Source organism: Pygoscelis adeliae, unplaced genomic scaffold, assembly GCF_000699105.1.
Source record: "Pygoscelis adeliae isolate BGI_AS28 unplaced genomic scaffold, ASM69910v1 Scaffold22, whole genome shotgun sequence".
NCBI classification, from domain to species: Eukaryota; Metazoa; Chordata; class Aves; order Sphenisciformes; family Spheniscidae; genus Pygoscelis; species Pygoscelis adeliae.
In genome coordinates, this window is record NW_008824350.1 from 1509786 (window position 1) to 1523383 (window position 13598).

General features: G+C 38.1%; 1 protein-coding gene across 5 annotated transcripts in view; it reads right to left on the reverse strand.

Annotated features, from left to right (window-relative positions):
• The window catches only part of NUMB (numb homolog (Drosophila)), a 38321-nt gene extending 36322 nt beyond the window's left edge, over positions 1 to 1999 (reverse strand). For all 5 annotated transcript variants that reach the window (XM_009319189.1, XM_009319188.1, XM_009319190.1 and 2 more), the window contains exon 1: positions 1857 to 1999. In XM_009319189.1, the coding sequence (XP_009317464.1) occupies positions 1857 to 1982 (126 nt within the window). In that variant the 5' untranslated portion in view covers positions 1983 to 1999. The remainder of the gene's footprint in view (positions 1 to 1856) is intronic.
• Positions 2000 to 13598: the final 11599 nt, after the last annotated feature.

Genomic DNA, 13598 nt, shown 5'->3' on the forward strand with positions numbered 1-13598 from the left:
GGGGCTCTGAGCAACCTGATCTAGTTGAAGATGTCCCTGCCCATGGCAGGGGGGGGTGGACTAGATGGCCTTTAGAGGTCACTTCCAACCCAAATTATTCTATGATTCTAAATCAATATATGTATGTAAAGATGCGTTTACTTCAGAGTATTTTTTCCAATGAAATTAATTCAGTGAATCCCAATATAAAGCCAGTGAATAAGGGTAACCAAGTGCCATTATGACAAGATGCAAACACTCGTCCATTTCTACGCCTCTTCAGCACAGAATAGCCCAAAGCCTTTTTTGACTTTGGGTACATGTGCCCAGAATAGATGAATGCTTCATTTAAATACAGGAAGCATTTATCATTATAAGTGCAAGTCCTGACAGAGTTAAAAAAAGTCAGTCTTTAAACAGCAAGAAGTGGTTCACACCCATTGTGTTCCATAAAGGATTGAAAAAGTTGGGGTAAAACTAAATGTCTAGAAATTGAGCATTTTGCTTTTCAACCTGTGTAATGGCTAAATTATTAAAAAATAATGATCCTTAAGCTAACAGCTCTGTTCTCTCCTAGACAGTGTTAAAATTTAAGTTTGAGCTTCCACAGAGCAGTTACTCACTTTCAAAGCTCTGGCAAAACACCATCTCAGTTTAGTATTGGATTACAGTTCCTTCCTTCTAGCAGAAAACTAACACAAGACAAATAAGCAAGCAACCATAACAAACTAGACACGTTGTATACACTTGAGTATATGTAAAAGCACACATAAGCAACTATAGTAGGATAAAGTAGGGCATGAATCTAGCGTGAAAGTTATCTCAAATTTATTGTATATCTGCACATACCCACAGCTTTACAAAAACATGTAACAGCCAGTTTCAAGAGTTCCACCTAGCAACATTGTCTGTTTAACTATTGGACAGAATTACTTTAAGTATAATATAGATAAAAACTAATAAGGGGTCCTTAGGTGTCAGAACCGTAGACTGTTTTCCTTGTGCATAGATATTTAATCCATTAGCTTTCTATAAGTGTCATCTGCTTACAATCTACTGTAGAGTTAGTGTGCTTTGAGGAAGAAAGCTTTTGGTTACAAGGGGAGCATATGCAACAAGACACCTTAAATTTCATATTTATTTTTATTATTATATTTCTTAAGTATTGATATTAAATATTATTCTAAAGTATTAAAATAATATTGTCTCTTAAATAAAGGGGAAGGAGAAATGGTGACACAAGAGAAAATACCTATTTATAATACTCTGATAATCTGGAATGAGTTCTCAGAATTCAAAAAGGTAATTGCAGTTTCACATGCATTAATAGTCTGTAATATACACACACACAAAATTGTAGCACAGAAGACACTCTCAGAAGTTAGCAAGTGCTTATAACATCAAGCACTAGAAGAAAATTCAGGTGTTACTTTGCAATGTTTTCAATTATCAAAAGGGAGGAAGGATTCCTTTCCAAGCACAACCCACTACTTACCTTACAAGTCAAACTGTAACCGTAACTCCACTTTTAACAGAGAGAACCGAGTACCTTTCCATGCAATCCAAGAGGTCTATCATTTCTGCTCTTCCAGAAAAATGAAGACAAATATTATATTACTCCTCTGCCTAGCTACATGATCTATTTCAACTAGATAATAATGTAGGATATCTCAGACAGTGATTTTCCAAGGCATTTGTTACATGAGTCATCTGGCTTTAACAAAAAAGCCACATCCTTTGCAATGAGAGCTGACTGTAAAATAGGTCAGTGTGTAATGAAGCATGCTGCTGGCTTATGCTTGCCAAAAACACCCCCAAATAATAATTCATGGCAAGAGTACCTCATGGATATCCAAAAGAAAGGCAGAAACTCTTACCTTAACAGGAAAGCTACACTTGCCAGTACGAACACCTTCTTCATCAGTCTGCCACTGATGAGGCCTACTGGCCTCCGGGACATAGACATCTTTCTTTCTCCTAAAGCTTTGCCGTAATTTATTCATTTCTCAGATTTTCACGTCCTAGAAGAAGAAAAAAAGAATATTGCCAACAGGCACCAAAACGCACATTTAGCCACTTTGGGTCAACCACTACCATAACAAATGTCCCTGCGAAAAATCTGAGCTTCTGCAAATACGAATAGACATCCCTGCAAAAGGAAAATATTTTTGGACATAGATTCAGAGAAAGATAGATATTCACTTCAAAGGGGAAAACTCAAATCCACATTACTTGTTTAACATCTTTCCACGGCAACTGAAGCGTTAGACCCAGGGATAACTATTACTCTGAGCATAACGTTACCTAAAATAGCTGACAGAGAAGCTCTGAAGAGTGATGCACAAGAAATCCTGCCTCCATGAATCTAAACACCTACCTCGAGCAACCAAGCAGGACACCAGTAGCACAAGCTTCCAAGGCACCCACACAAGGCAAGGATTCATAGCCCTAAGACTGCTCTTAAAATTAGGTGCTTGTGCTGTTCCTTAAGTACGAGTGACAGGTTTATGCTTTTACTGAGGGGCACAGTCCAGCCCCTGCTTAGTCTACTGGTAGAAGTTCATATTTTTAAGTGACAAATGCACTGAATTGACTTCCATTGTCCTGGGTAAATCTCTAAAAAATTACATACTCTTACCTCTTCAGAAGGGGAAGACAGTTCTGTACACTGACACTTCCAAAGCCCAGAATTAGATGCTTTTTATACACTATTCTCTTAGGTATTAGTTTCTGTATACTACCTAAAATACCCTTTAGACATGCTCACTTTTACTAGATTCAAACTACAATTAGACAAGAAGCTATCAGAGAAAGTACTACTAATAAGACAACTCAATATTCAGCTACAGAAGTAAAATCACATGGGATACAATGTGGGGAACATAGAAAATATTCTGAAAGGCTTCTTGAGATATTGCTCTTCTTTCCTGAAAAAGAAACCTGCTTACAAACATGATGTCTCATTTTCATAGAAAAAAAAAAAAAGACACTGCACAATGCAAGGCAACAAAATCTAGCTGCATTATACATGCTTATTTCCCATTAGATTAACTAAGCTATAGAATATAGATGTTTATGGCTGCCAATAGGCAGCCTTTGAATGAAAGCAGCTTTAAAAGCAGTTTGAACACTATTTTAAATCCTGAAAAGATCTAGCGTTTTCCAGTTAAAACTATTTGACATAGGTGAGAAAAATCAACACATTCATGTTTGTGGTATCTGGCATTTAAGAAGCTTAAATTCAAAATGCAACAATTTCAAAGCTGAACAAAAGTCAGAAATTAAAAGCATTACAGAAAATCACTGCCCACTACTACTTCTGATCAGCCAAATTAAAAATATTAAATTGTTTTATATCTCATGAAACACTTTAGCCACTCCAAGTAACATAAAGGTGTGAGTTTTGTCACTGACTCCCCAAACCCTCCTTCAGCAACTGTTACTTTCCTCCTCAAGCTGTAAGAGTCATTAGGCAAGTCAGTTCCCACTGTATCTTACGGGCATGGCATTGGCTCATTTCTCTAGAATCTTCCGTCTTTCCATAATCTATTAAAAGCAATATTGTAAAATAGGTAATAATTTAACGATATACCCATGGATAAAGAAAACACCACTATATCACTAGAACTGGGAAATTTAAGTGTGGTGATGTTAATACTTGTTGAAGTACAAATAAGCATGCTACATATGTGCACAAGTTCAGTGACAAATGAATGCAATGCTGCCTGGTCTTGTAGCATTGCGGGGCATTCTTTCAGCATAGGGGATAATTCCTGAAGTATTTCTACATTAGCAAACAACCAGACCAAACTCCACTTTTGCAGCAAACACCTGCACTCAAAGCTGCTTGATGAGCATTTGAAAGCAGGAAGGTGTGGCACCCCAAGCAATCCAAATCTCTCTTGCAAATTAAGTGAAGAGTTTAGATGTATGGCAAAGGCTAGACAACTGTCCCTGGGAGGGAGCATGTACCTAGAATAGCCACGAGCTCTAACAAATGGTATAAAAGCAGGGATAGGAAGTTGCTCCGGGATTCTCAATCACAATTATCTAGTTTTAAAGCAGTGTTAGCTTCATTCCTTCACAGCTGCAAAATGCCTGACATGACTAGTAACAAAATATTTTCTTGAATTTACTTGGTAGGATTTAGAGATTAGAACATGTGTGCAAAATAAAAACCATGCACATTTCTTACCACTAAACAAGTTGAAGCAGCTCCTCTACAAATACAGTTTCTTTATTTTACAAGCTAAAAGCCATTTAAAAATCTTTGAATGTGCAAAGGCAATTCTGGAAGTTTTAAGAGAAGGTGCAAGGCTTCTATCCTCCATTAAGGATTAGAGATGCATTAGAGCAGTATTAGTTATGTATTTTGCTTTACAAACTGCAGACAGAGGAGTCCATGCATTACTGAGTCTAAAGGAACCAGAATTTCAAGGGGGGGTCATTCAATCACCTTGGGCAGGTGACACGTACTGCAGCAAATCGACACATGGCACCTCAGTTCACGAGGACAGACACCCACTCTTGTCCCTGCTGAAGACTGGCAGCACCACAGCACAATAAGCAAAACCGCTGCTCCAGCCGCTTCGGTGCGAAGCGCAGGAGACTGGTCAGCGTGTAGCTTAAAGCCCAGCTGCCCGACCTTGCACTCAGATGGCTGAGAAACGGGCATAGATACTCCATTCTGCCAAAAAGGGCAACAGACTCTTAAACTGATACAAATAGATGCAGTAAGGCTCATCTGCCAGTATTCTGAGTATGGCTGATTAAAAAACGCTTTGTAGAAATTTCAAACCTGCAAACATGTAAAAACAACCTGTGGAAAACTTTTCAAGGTAACTCTGAATCTCAAAAGTTTCAGTAAGTAACAAAATAAGAACTGAGAACAGCACGCAGCCACTGTACCACTTGTGAAATCACAGTTTAATTGCCTTAGCATAACATTTGCTTACGTGAGCATTTCCTTGGACTGCTCCCAGGAAGCATTTTTTTTGCCCATGAGACCAGTATCTTATTGGAGATTTATTCCAACGAGGAATCTCAATCCACAGGGGAGGATGAGAATAAAAGTTCCTCAACTACGCTTCCTATGAGAAGCTGAAGTGGCATTTTGCCCAAAAGTATTTCCTTTTCACTGAAAACCAAACCCATTTTCCTACATGTTCTAATTCTGAAGTCATGTTGGCAACAAGCGGTTTAAAAATAGCTTATTCTATTTAATAGAAATGCTGACAAATAACAAGATTAATTTCTGGTCAGGCAACCAGAGAGCTTTCTCCAACTGGCACACTTGGATTTTCTGAGATGTCAGACTGTTTCAGGTAGGCTGCAAAATAGTTTGCCCTATAAACACCTAATTTGCTGGTAACATGTAAGTCAGCCCAATATAACTAGAATCACCATCTGATGGGAAAGCATTAAGTAAAACAATTCACACAGGCTGCGTATTTGAGGATTCAGGAGAGAAGCACAAGAATTGCTGCCATTAAGTGCTGAAATTTCTACTAATTTTGTCTGGAGCTCAAAATCCAGGAGCACAGGAGCTCAAAATCTAGAGCACAGGAGCTCTAGAGAAAATGAGTGAGCATTTTCTACTTGAATTCTTTGCAGTGCATTTCATATTTCCATACAAGCATAGCATGCCTGCCAACACAACAAGAGACACCAAACCTGGCTGCAACAAACTAGCAGGGTATTTTCTACTAAACTGACAGCATCACTGATACTGTAAAAAGTTTTATACCCTGTCTTGGGATTATGTAGGCTGGGAGTTATGTGTCCCTGATTTTTCTATATTTAGCAACTGATTTTTGGCCTGTAATTAGAAGTATTTTAAAAAACCTCAAGGAGAAACAAATCAAACCACCAAAGACACTATTTCCTTTTCACTTTTACAACCCCAAATCCAGCTTGGGCCCAGAGAGAGGACAGCAGAGAAACAGTATTTGAAGATAAACCTGGTGAAAAGCCAAGATGTGAAACTCAATCTAATTAAATCACAAAACGTAGCATTATATCAGAGAAACTGGTAACAAAGGCTGAAAGCACCGAGGTCTTCTGGAGAAAAGAGGAAACAGAGCCACTTTGGGTTCTGTTACATTTCAAGGTTGTCTCTACCAGAAGGCTAACTGCAGACAGCTCGAAATCTGAATGGTCATGCCCGTGGCGGGGGGCAGGGGGAAACAACCATGACAAGAAAACCTCCACCACTTTTGCAATCCAAGAGATTACAACATTAGGATAAACATTAGACCAGTTCCCAAACCACCAAACAAGCATCTACAAAAGGCATGGAAAAGACAGAAGTTATTCACATAGTGAGTTTATAAATTTCTATTGCCATTTATTTTTATGCAAATTGATATATTTTGGATATTTTGAATTCACAGCTCCAAAGTCAATTTAAGGAGAACTTTGGCGCCATTATTCTTCTGACCACCTGAAAAGGTATCATTTTAACTCTTATCAGTTCACTAACAACTCAGGGGCAGCAGAGACAGAAACAACATCACGGAGAAAAGTGCATGTTGAAGCACTTTTGGCTTCATTGCCTTGTGCATCATCAGGTTATGGCTGCAGAACAAATTACTGCAAGATAAACTAGCATGTTAATTCATGTCTTGTTAGCTGCTCTGCTGTAAGAATGTGTTCACTTTTACCCTTCAGTGAGCACAAGCCAGCAATCTATCCTTCAGTGAGAGATGGGTAAGCTTTCACATTAACTGAAGTTAGATCAGGTGGGAGCTGATGACGATGCAAATTTGAAGCTTAGCTTGCCTTGCAGGAGTTGACACATGTACCCATACCTTCAGATAAGCAGTTCTTTTACATTTTGCATAAGTGTTTCTTGCATAGCAATTGCTGCTACAAGGTGATTCAAACTACAGAATCTGCAGGGCAGAAGGACAGTATTGGTACGTGAATTGTGTTCACAAATTTAAGTAGTTAGATTTTAGGTTAGGGGTACTACAAATTTCACACTTTAAGCAACCACTTACCGTTCCAACACTGAGGACAAAAAACCAGCACAAACCCATTTTTATCTTTCTTCTGGACTCTAGCCTTCACAAAGGTTATTTAATCTGCATCCAATTACGTGGTATCTTTTTGTTTGCAATGGAAAAGGATAAAAACTGATTTTAAGTCTTCAGCCAGTTTTTTAAAAGCATTCAGAGGGTTTGGGATTACTTTCTGTTTTCTCTCAGAATTGAATACTGTTTCCCATTTACTTTACCAATTTACAAAAAAAGAAAGTCATGGGTCAAATAAGGGCAAAGTTCTCTGCAGCCTGCAACAAATACAGAGTAGCAAGGGCACGGGTGTGCACAGACACACACCCCCCCCCCGTGCCATCCTTCCACTTCGTAGCACAAGAACTCACACGCACAAGCGTGAAGCATCAGGCGTGGACCAAATTGACACATCAATAAAATTCCTAGAGGCATGCATTTCAAACAGCAGGGAAATCTAGGTTTAAGAACAATGTGTTATATAGGGATCACTCTAAAATTTACAAGTCTCCACATAAAACTAATTCAATTAAAATGTTACAATCAGACTAAGTAATTTAAAACAACAAAAAAAGTCTCACTCATACCTCTATTGCCTGATGGCCACACAGAGGTGAGGTAGGAGCAGCTGCACAACTATCAGCTCCTACGTGCTCTTTCCCAGTGAAATGCACCTAATATTGCTAATAAAAAAAGGACCAAGCCAAACAAAGCCCCAAACCCAGAGCAACAGGTTCATCCATCTTGAATATGTTTTTTGCCTAAGAAATACCAGGCATTTCTTGACATCAAAGCTTTCTGAATAAGGATGTGTTTTTCCTGCCAAAGTTACCTGATACTTCAGACCTAAGACATGCAAATTATCTTAATCTCATTGAAAAAAATGTATTTGCTTAACCTACTTACTAGGAAAACACTCCAGAAACATTCCTCGGCATGGCTGTGAAGATCTGTATCCTCAGAAAACTCCATGGCTTTGAGTTCTTGTGCAAGTACAACTTGGTCACACCTGTCCAAAGATTCATATCTAACAGCTATCTTTTTAGCATTATCAAAACTTGAATTTTATTATGAAACCCACAAGGGTCCGCACCAGGAAATGCAAACAGCCTGCACTTCCATATTTCAGAAGAGTATTCCACACTGCCTTTTCCTATAAAACTCAGTTCATTGCTGACACTTCAACATTATTGTGAATCTTGGCTATAACCAGGACACTAGGACATTAGCGAGGAAATACGCTTGTTTCAAGCCATTTTCTTGGGACGAGATTTGGTTTTCGCAGGCTTACCTGCAGTACAAGCTCAAATATAAAGAAGTGGTTCAAAACATTTAGATCTATTTTGCCTTCTAATGCACACTTTGAATCTCTAAGATGACAAGGTAAGAATGTTTCATTTATAAGAAAGAGGCAAGCTAGGAAAGCAAGCTGATTGCCGCCAAGGTAAATAGTCTCTCCCTGTCTATTATGAAGCTGCCAGAATGGAGTTTTACTTCTCTGAAAAATCCTTATTAAGCATTGCCACTAAACAGACAGTCTCCCCTCCTCTCCCACTTACACAGTACAAAAACATGTAATGCCCTATCTCTCCAAGCCTACTGTAAAGGTTAGCCAAAACTTGCTGCAATGGCCTTTGCAACAGCTTCTCTGCAATTATTCACCAGCACAAGAACACAGAGTACTCTTATCTTCTAAGGAAGAAAAGGTCACCCCACGTGTCAGATTTTCAATACAGAACTTTGAGCCTTTTTGTAAGTTTAGATCCCATAAAATCTAATTAAATCCAGTACTGTCACACTGAAGCAAAGGAAGGCATGTAACCATATGAGCATTCTCACTAAAACATTAACAGTCCTGCTTATGCAATACAGTATGACTAACCACATTATTCACCACATGGCTTTCCAACCCATTTACCCTTTCATTACCCAATTAAGATCTAATAATACAATACTACAAGTAAGCATTCTAAGACATCAAAATACACATAAAGGTGAAGCATGAGTTTGTTTGTTGAGCCAGTAAATACATTTTGTTGTTATTATTATTATTTAGAGTTCAAATTAAAGGGATTTTCCTTGTTGCAGAAAAATAAAGTGTGGGATACGTAATAAAAAGACTACTGAAACAAGCATATCAGCTGTAGAAAACTCACCTTCCAGCAGTGAAAGTAATACTTAGATCATACTTTGAAAATACAGCAGAAACAGCAACCTTAAACTCTTTGTATAAGACCAAAGAGGTCAGAACTGTAACGATAATATAAATTTCTCTGGCAGCGTTCTTAGAAATTGTGATGCACTGTCATCATAAGATGTGAGGTACTAGCCATCCTCTCAAATCCATCAGCTTTCTTGCTGTCTCATACCTGAGCTATGGTAGCTGATCATGTGAACACTCCATAGCTGTTTCCAGAGCACTTGACAATTCTATTTGCACCACAGATGAGGGTGGAAGAAGGGGAAAAATGTTATGACAGCAACATCTTACTGGCAAAAACCAAAGTTAAACAAAAATTGCAGATAGCTTATGAAATATCAGGAGATGAAATCATGAACTGTATCTCCAATACACCATTAAAAATTGTGTGGCTAAAACATTCAGCTACCAGAAGCCCTGTCCTAAAGCTTAGAATTTTGTAAAATACACCACTCTTCAAACAAATATCCCCAGACTGCAGCAATTAAATACAGTATTCAGTATTCCACAACAGTATGTAACAGAAGTACCAGCACAGCAACCACACTCAGACTCTTAAACTGTCAGAAAAATACCAGTTTGATCATTGCAAGGCAGAAGTTATTCCTAAAGATACGCAATACTCTTTCTAGCAGTCATAAGAGAAATTACTTGCCTCTCCCAAACTTGTGAAGTTCAGCAAATAAAAGAAAGCAAGCCTTGTTTTCCATCAGTAACTATTCTAAAGCAAATGTCCCAATTCATCAGACTCCACAGCAACTGCAAACTCCAACCATGGTCCTATACAATATGCTAAAATGTTTAAGTGCAGAGATATAAGGCAGTAATTCCCTTGTTTTATAGGCTCGCTCTAAAAATATCCTGCAATGACTGTCAGCCACTAGTGAAAAGCAGGTCTCCTAAACACTCTTTATGATACAAAGCGAGTTGAATTATACTACCTATAACAACTGAAAATAAGTTTTCTAAAGAAACACTAGCTGTGCCTTGTGGAAAGCAGTTCAAGCAATTCTGCTTTGCAGCTCATCTGCACGCATGTGAAGAATTTCAACTAACCAAGTCACGTCATTTCCAAGTGAATCATTTACATTTAGGGCAGCTAAATCTCGGACGACTAAACAGTTTTCAAACATGAACATCTCGGGTTTAAAAGGTATCTTTACAAATACATGTTGAATTTAGAAAATAAATTAGATATTAAAGAAAGTACAGAAAGGGCTGAAACAGTGGAAAAACATTTCCTTCAACTACCCAAATCCAAGAACCAAAGCTTGAAGTTAAATATATCAAGCCTCACAAAAATAAATGCATTTTCAAAATTAAAATAAAAGAACTTTTACAAGTAAAATAAGCATATTTTATTGGTAAATCAGTCACAAATCTAAGATTTTCATACTGGAGTTGCTTCAGTAGGACCTATGAGTGTTTTATAACCAAGTAATCAGTGTTTGAATAGACACAAGGAATTGTATCCAGTACGGCAAACATTTGCTGCTTAGAAGTAGAAAAGGTCAAATATAAATCAGTCAATCAATCATACCTTTGTGCTATTGACCTGATCATTACCTACTTACTGTGAGTTGAGAAACATGTGAACACACACTGCATTTTTGGTTCTAGATCTCAAGTGAAAACAGAAACAGCAGACAAACAAGCTACGGATCCAGAGCACGCGTTTCAGGAACCAACATGCACTTTTAAACCAGATTACTTGGAGGATCCATTTCAGCAAGATTTAAAAAAAAAAAAAGTATTAATGCTGAAGCTTTACACAGTGTTTCATATACAATGGTCATGCTCAACACAAAAGTGAAAGCCACAGCATTCTGGACAACTGATCCAGCAACAGTGCTCTGCACCAGCACACAGCAGCCTTAAAAGTCCAGTCCACCAGTCCGCGTGGCCCACATTCCTGAAACATTTTGAAGAACAAGCTATAAATTTGTATCAGCTTTATGAGAAGTCTTCAGTGGGAATGGATAGTAACACTGCCAAGTCTGTCAGCAAGTAGGATTCAGGTATAGAGAAACTAGATAAATCATACTAGGTAAATCCACAAGAATAATAGTATGCTCAGATGCAGAATGGGGAGTTACACAGAGTTCTCTGCTGGAAACAGTGATTTTTATTTTATTCATACGTGCTCTCAAAAGCAAAGAGTTAAGTCACTGTTTACAGCTGATGCAAAATGTTCTGGAGTAGATTAAATTAAATCGATTTTAGAGATACAAGAGGATCTCACAAGAAGAAATGATTCCATGATAAAAACAGCAGAAAAAAGCACATGGAAGAAGGGCAAGAGAATGACCCTAACTATAAATAATGATGAATACGAATTCAGCTATTACTATTGTTTAGGAAAGATCATAAGTCAGATGTTTAGTCATCTAAAAATGTAACTGTCAAATAAGCAGACAGTAGTAAGAATTATTATGAAAGCAGCAGAGCAAAACCAGTAAGATGCCACAACATAAGACCAGACTGCACTCAGCTTCAATACCACATAGTTCTTGTAGTTAACATACCCTTTCTGAAATGAAACGAAAAGGTGCAGAAGGGTAACAAGGATAATTAGGACTACATCACAGCTTCTGTTCAAGGACAGATTAGATACATCAAAGGTCTTTACCTCAGAAAAGCAATTTGCTGGTGGGAAGAGCTACAAAAATTATAGTATCACAAGTGTCAGAAAATGAACAGGAAATTATGATTTTCCAATTCTTACATTGTAGAAATTGAGGAGGAACAATGGAATTTTCTAGCAGTCCAGGTTTCAAAATAAAAGAGTATTTCTCATATGCATATGCAATCAACTTGCACAATTCCTTGCCCCAGGATATTTTGCAAACCAAAAATATAAAAGGATTAAAAAAAAGTTTAATTATTTGATCAAAATTTCCAAAGGGTATTAGAAACTACAGTGGAGGTGAAGCCTCCCATTCAGGAAATCACCCAGTCCAATCTGACCAGCCGGGAAGACCTATTTCATGTCTGCCTTAACCTTATATTCCTCCCCGGGATCTAACACTGACTGTATCGGAGAGAACTACTGTGCTATGGCGCCCTTGTTGCGAACCAGCATAACTCACAAGCTGGTCTCCCTTCACCACCAAGTCAGCTGGCCAAACCCTGGTGCTACAGCTGTCACAGCAGAGTTGTTAGCACCCAGCTACACCAGGACCAGCAAGAGCTGGCTCACTACACATGGTAAGAATCTCCCTTTCCCAAGCCCACAGAAGCAGAAGTTTCTATAGCTCAAGACATTTAAATGAAAACCAGCACGTGAATTTGCATATTCCGGATAGCTCACAGAATTGGAATTACTCTTGCAACAAGCCATGTGTGCACTAGTCAATCTCAATTAGAAAATGAAAGTTAGCTTAAACTGTCATGAAGTATGTGTGAGGAAAAATTAGCTCATACATTCACAAGATGACAGATGACTCCTTGTTATACCATTACTGCAGTAGGCCCAAGCACTTCAGTCAGTCACTGCTTGGCAGCTGTTTTGTGGCAGTTCAAGACACTTTGCTCGCTCCCATCCTCCAACAGTTAGATAAATATAATTAAGGTCCTTTTATCTGTGCATTTTCTTCAGCACGTTCATGCTAAATCTGCCACACTTTTGACTGCAGCCAATGCAAACAGGAGGGTGAGTGTCACAAAAGGCGTTTTTAATATTAATTTATAACTCAAAGTGAAATTGTGAAGGCTTTGCATCAAGCTTTTGTGAAAATGGCAGGTTTTGATAATAAAAATGAGCCTAGAGAAAGATAGAATAACTTTTTCTGGCTGTTATTTAATATTGGAAAACCATTTGATCATCTCTCAATAAGCCTAGCAACACAAAAAAGTTCAATTTCACATAGAAGATGGGCAGAATCTTCTTAGAGAACTCGCTCTGGCATCCAGCATAGCAACTGTGGTCGACTTGTAAGAATGTAAATTTTTCTTCACAGAAATATTCTTACTTATTGTATTAGGAATTAATGTTAACATTTGTACACCTGTCCAGCGCAAGTTTTGAGTTGTTCCATAACTCTTTTCTCATAATAGCTCTTTGCAAAACATTACCGGGAACTAACAGGATTATTTCCCAAATCTGTTTGCTCTACGTGAATGTAATCAAATTAGAAGCTAGCTTAACAAAGCCAGATACAAACTATAAATTCTTTTAAGCACACAGGATGCAATGTTTTCTGAATTCCCCCACCAGTTAAATACCTTTAAAAATATTCTGCATCCTCTCTAGAGTCTAATACAAGCCACATGTTTCATCACTCACAGAAGAACTCACAAGATGTTTAAGGAATCTGTCACCACAGTCCCTACAAGAGGTGTCTAAACAGGGTACTCTAACGCAATTCCAGCTTTCTGGTACAATTTTGTATATACACAACTAGTAT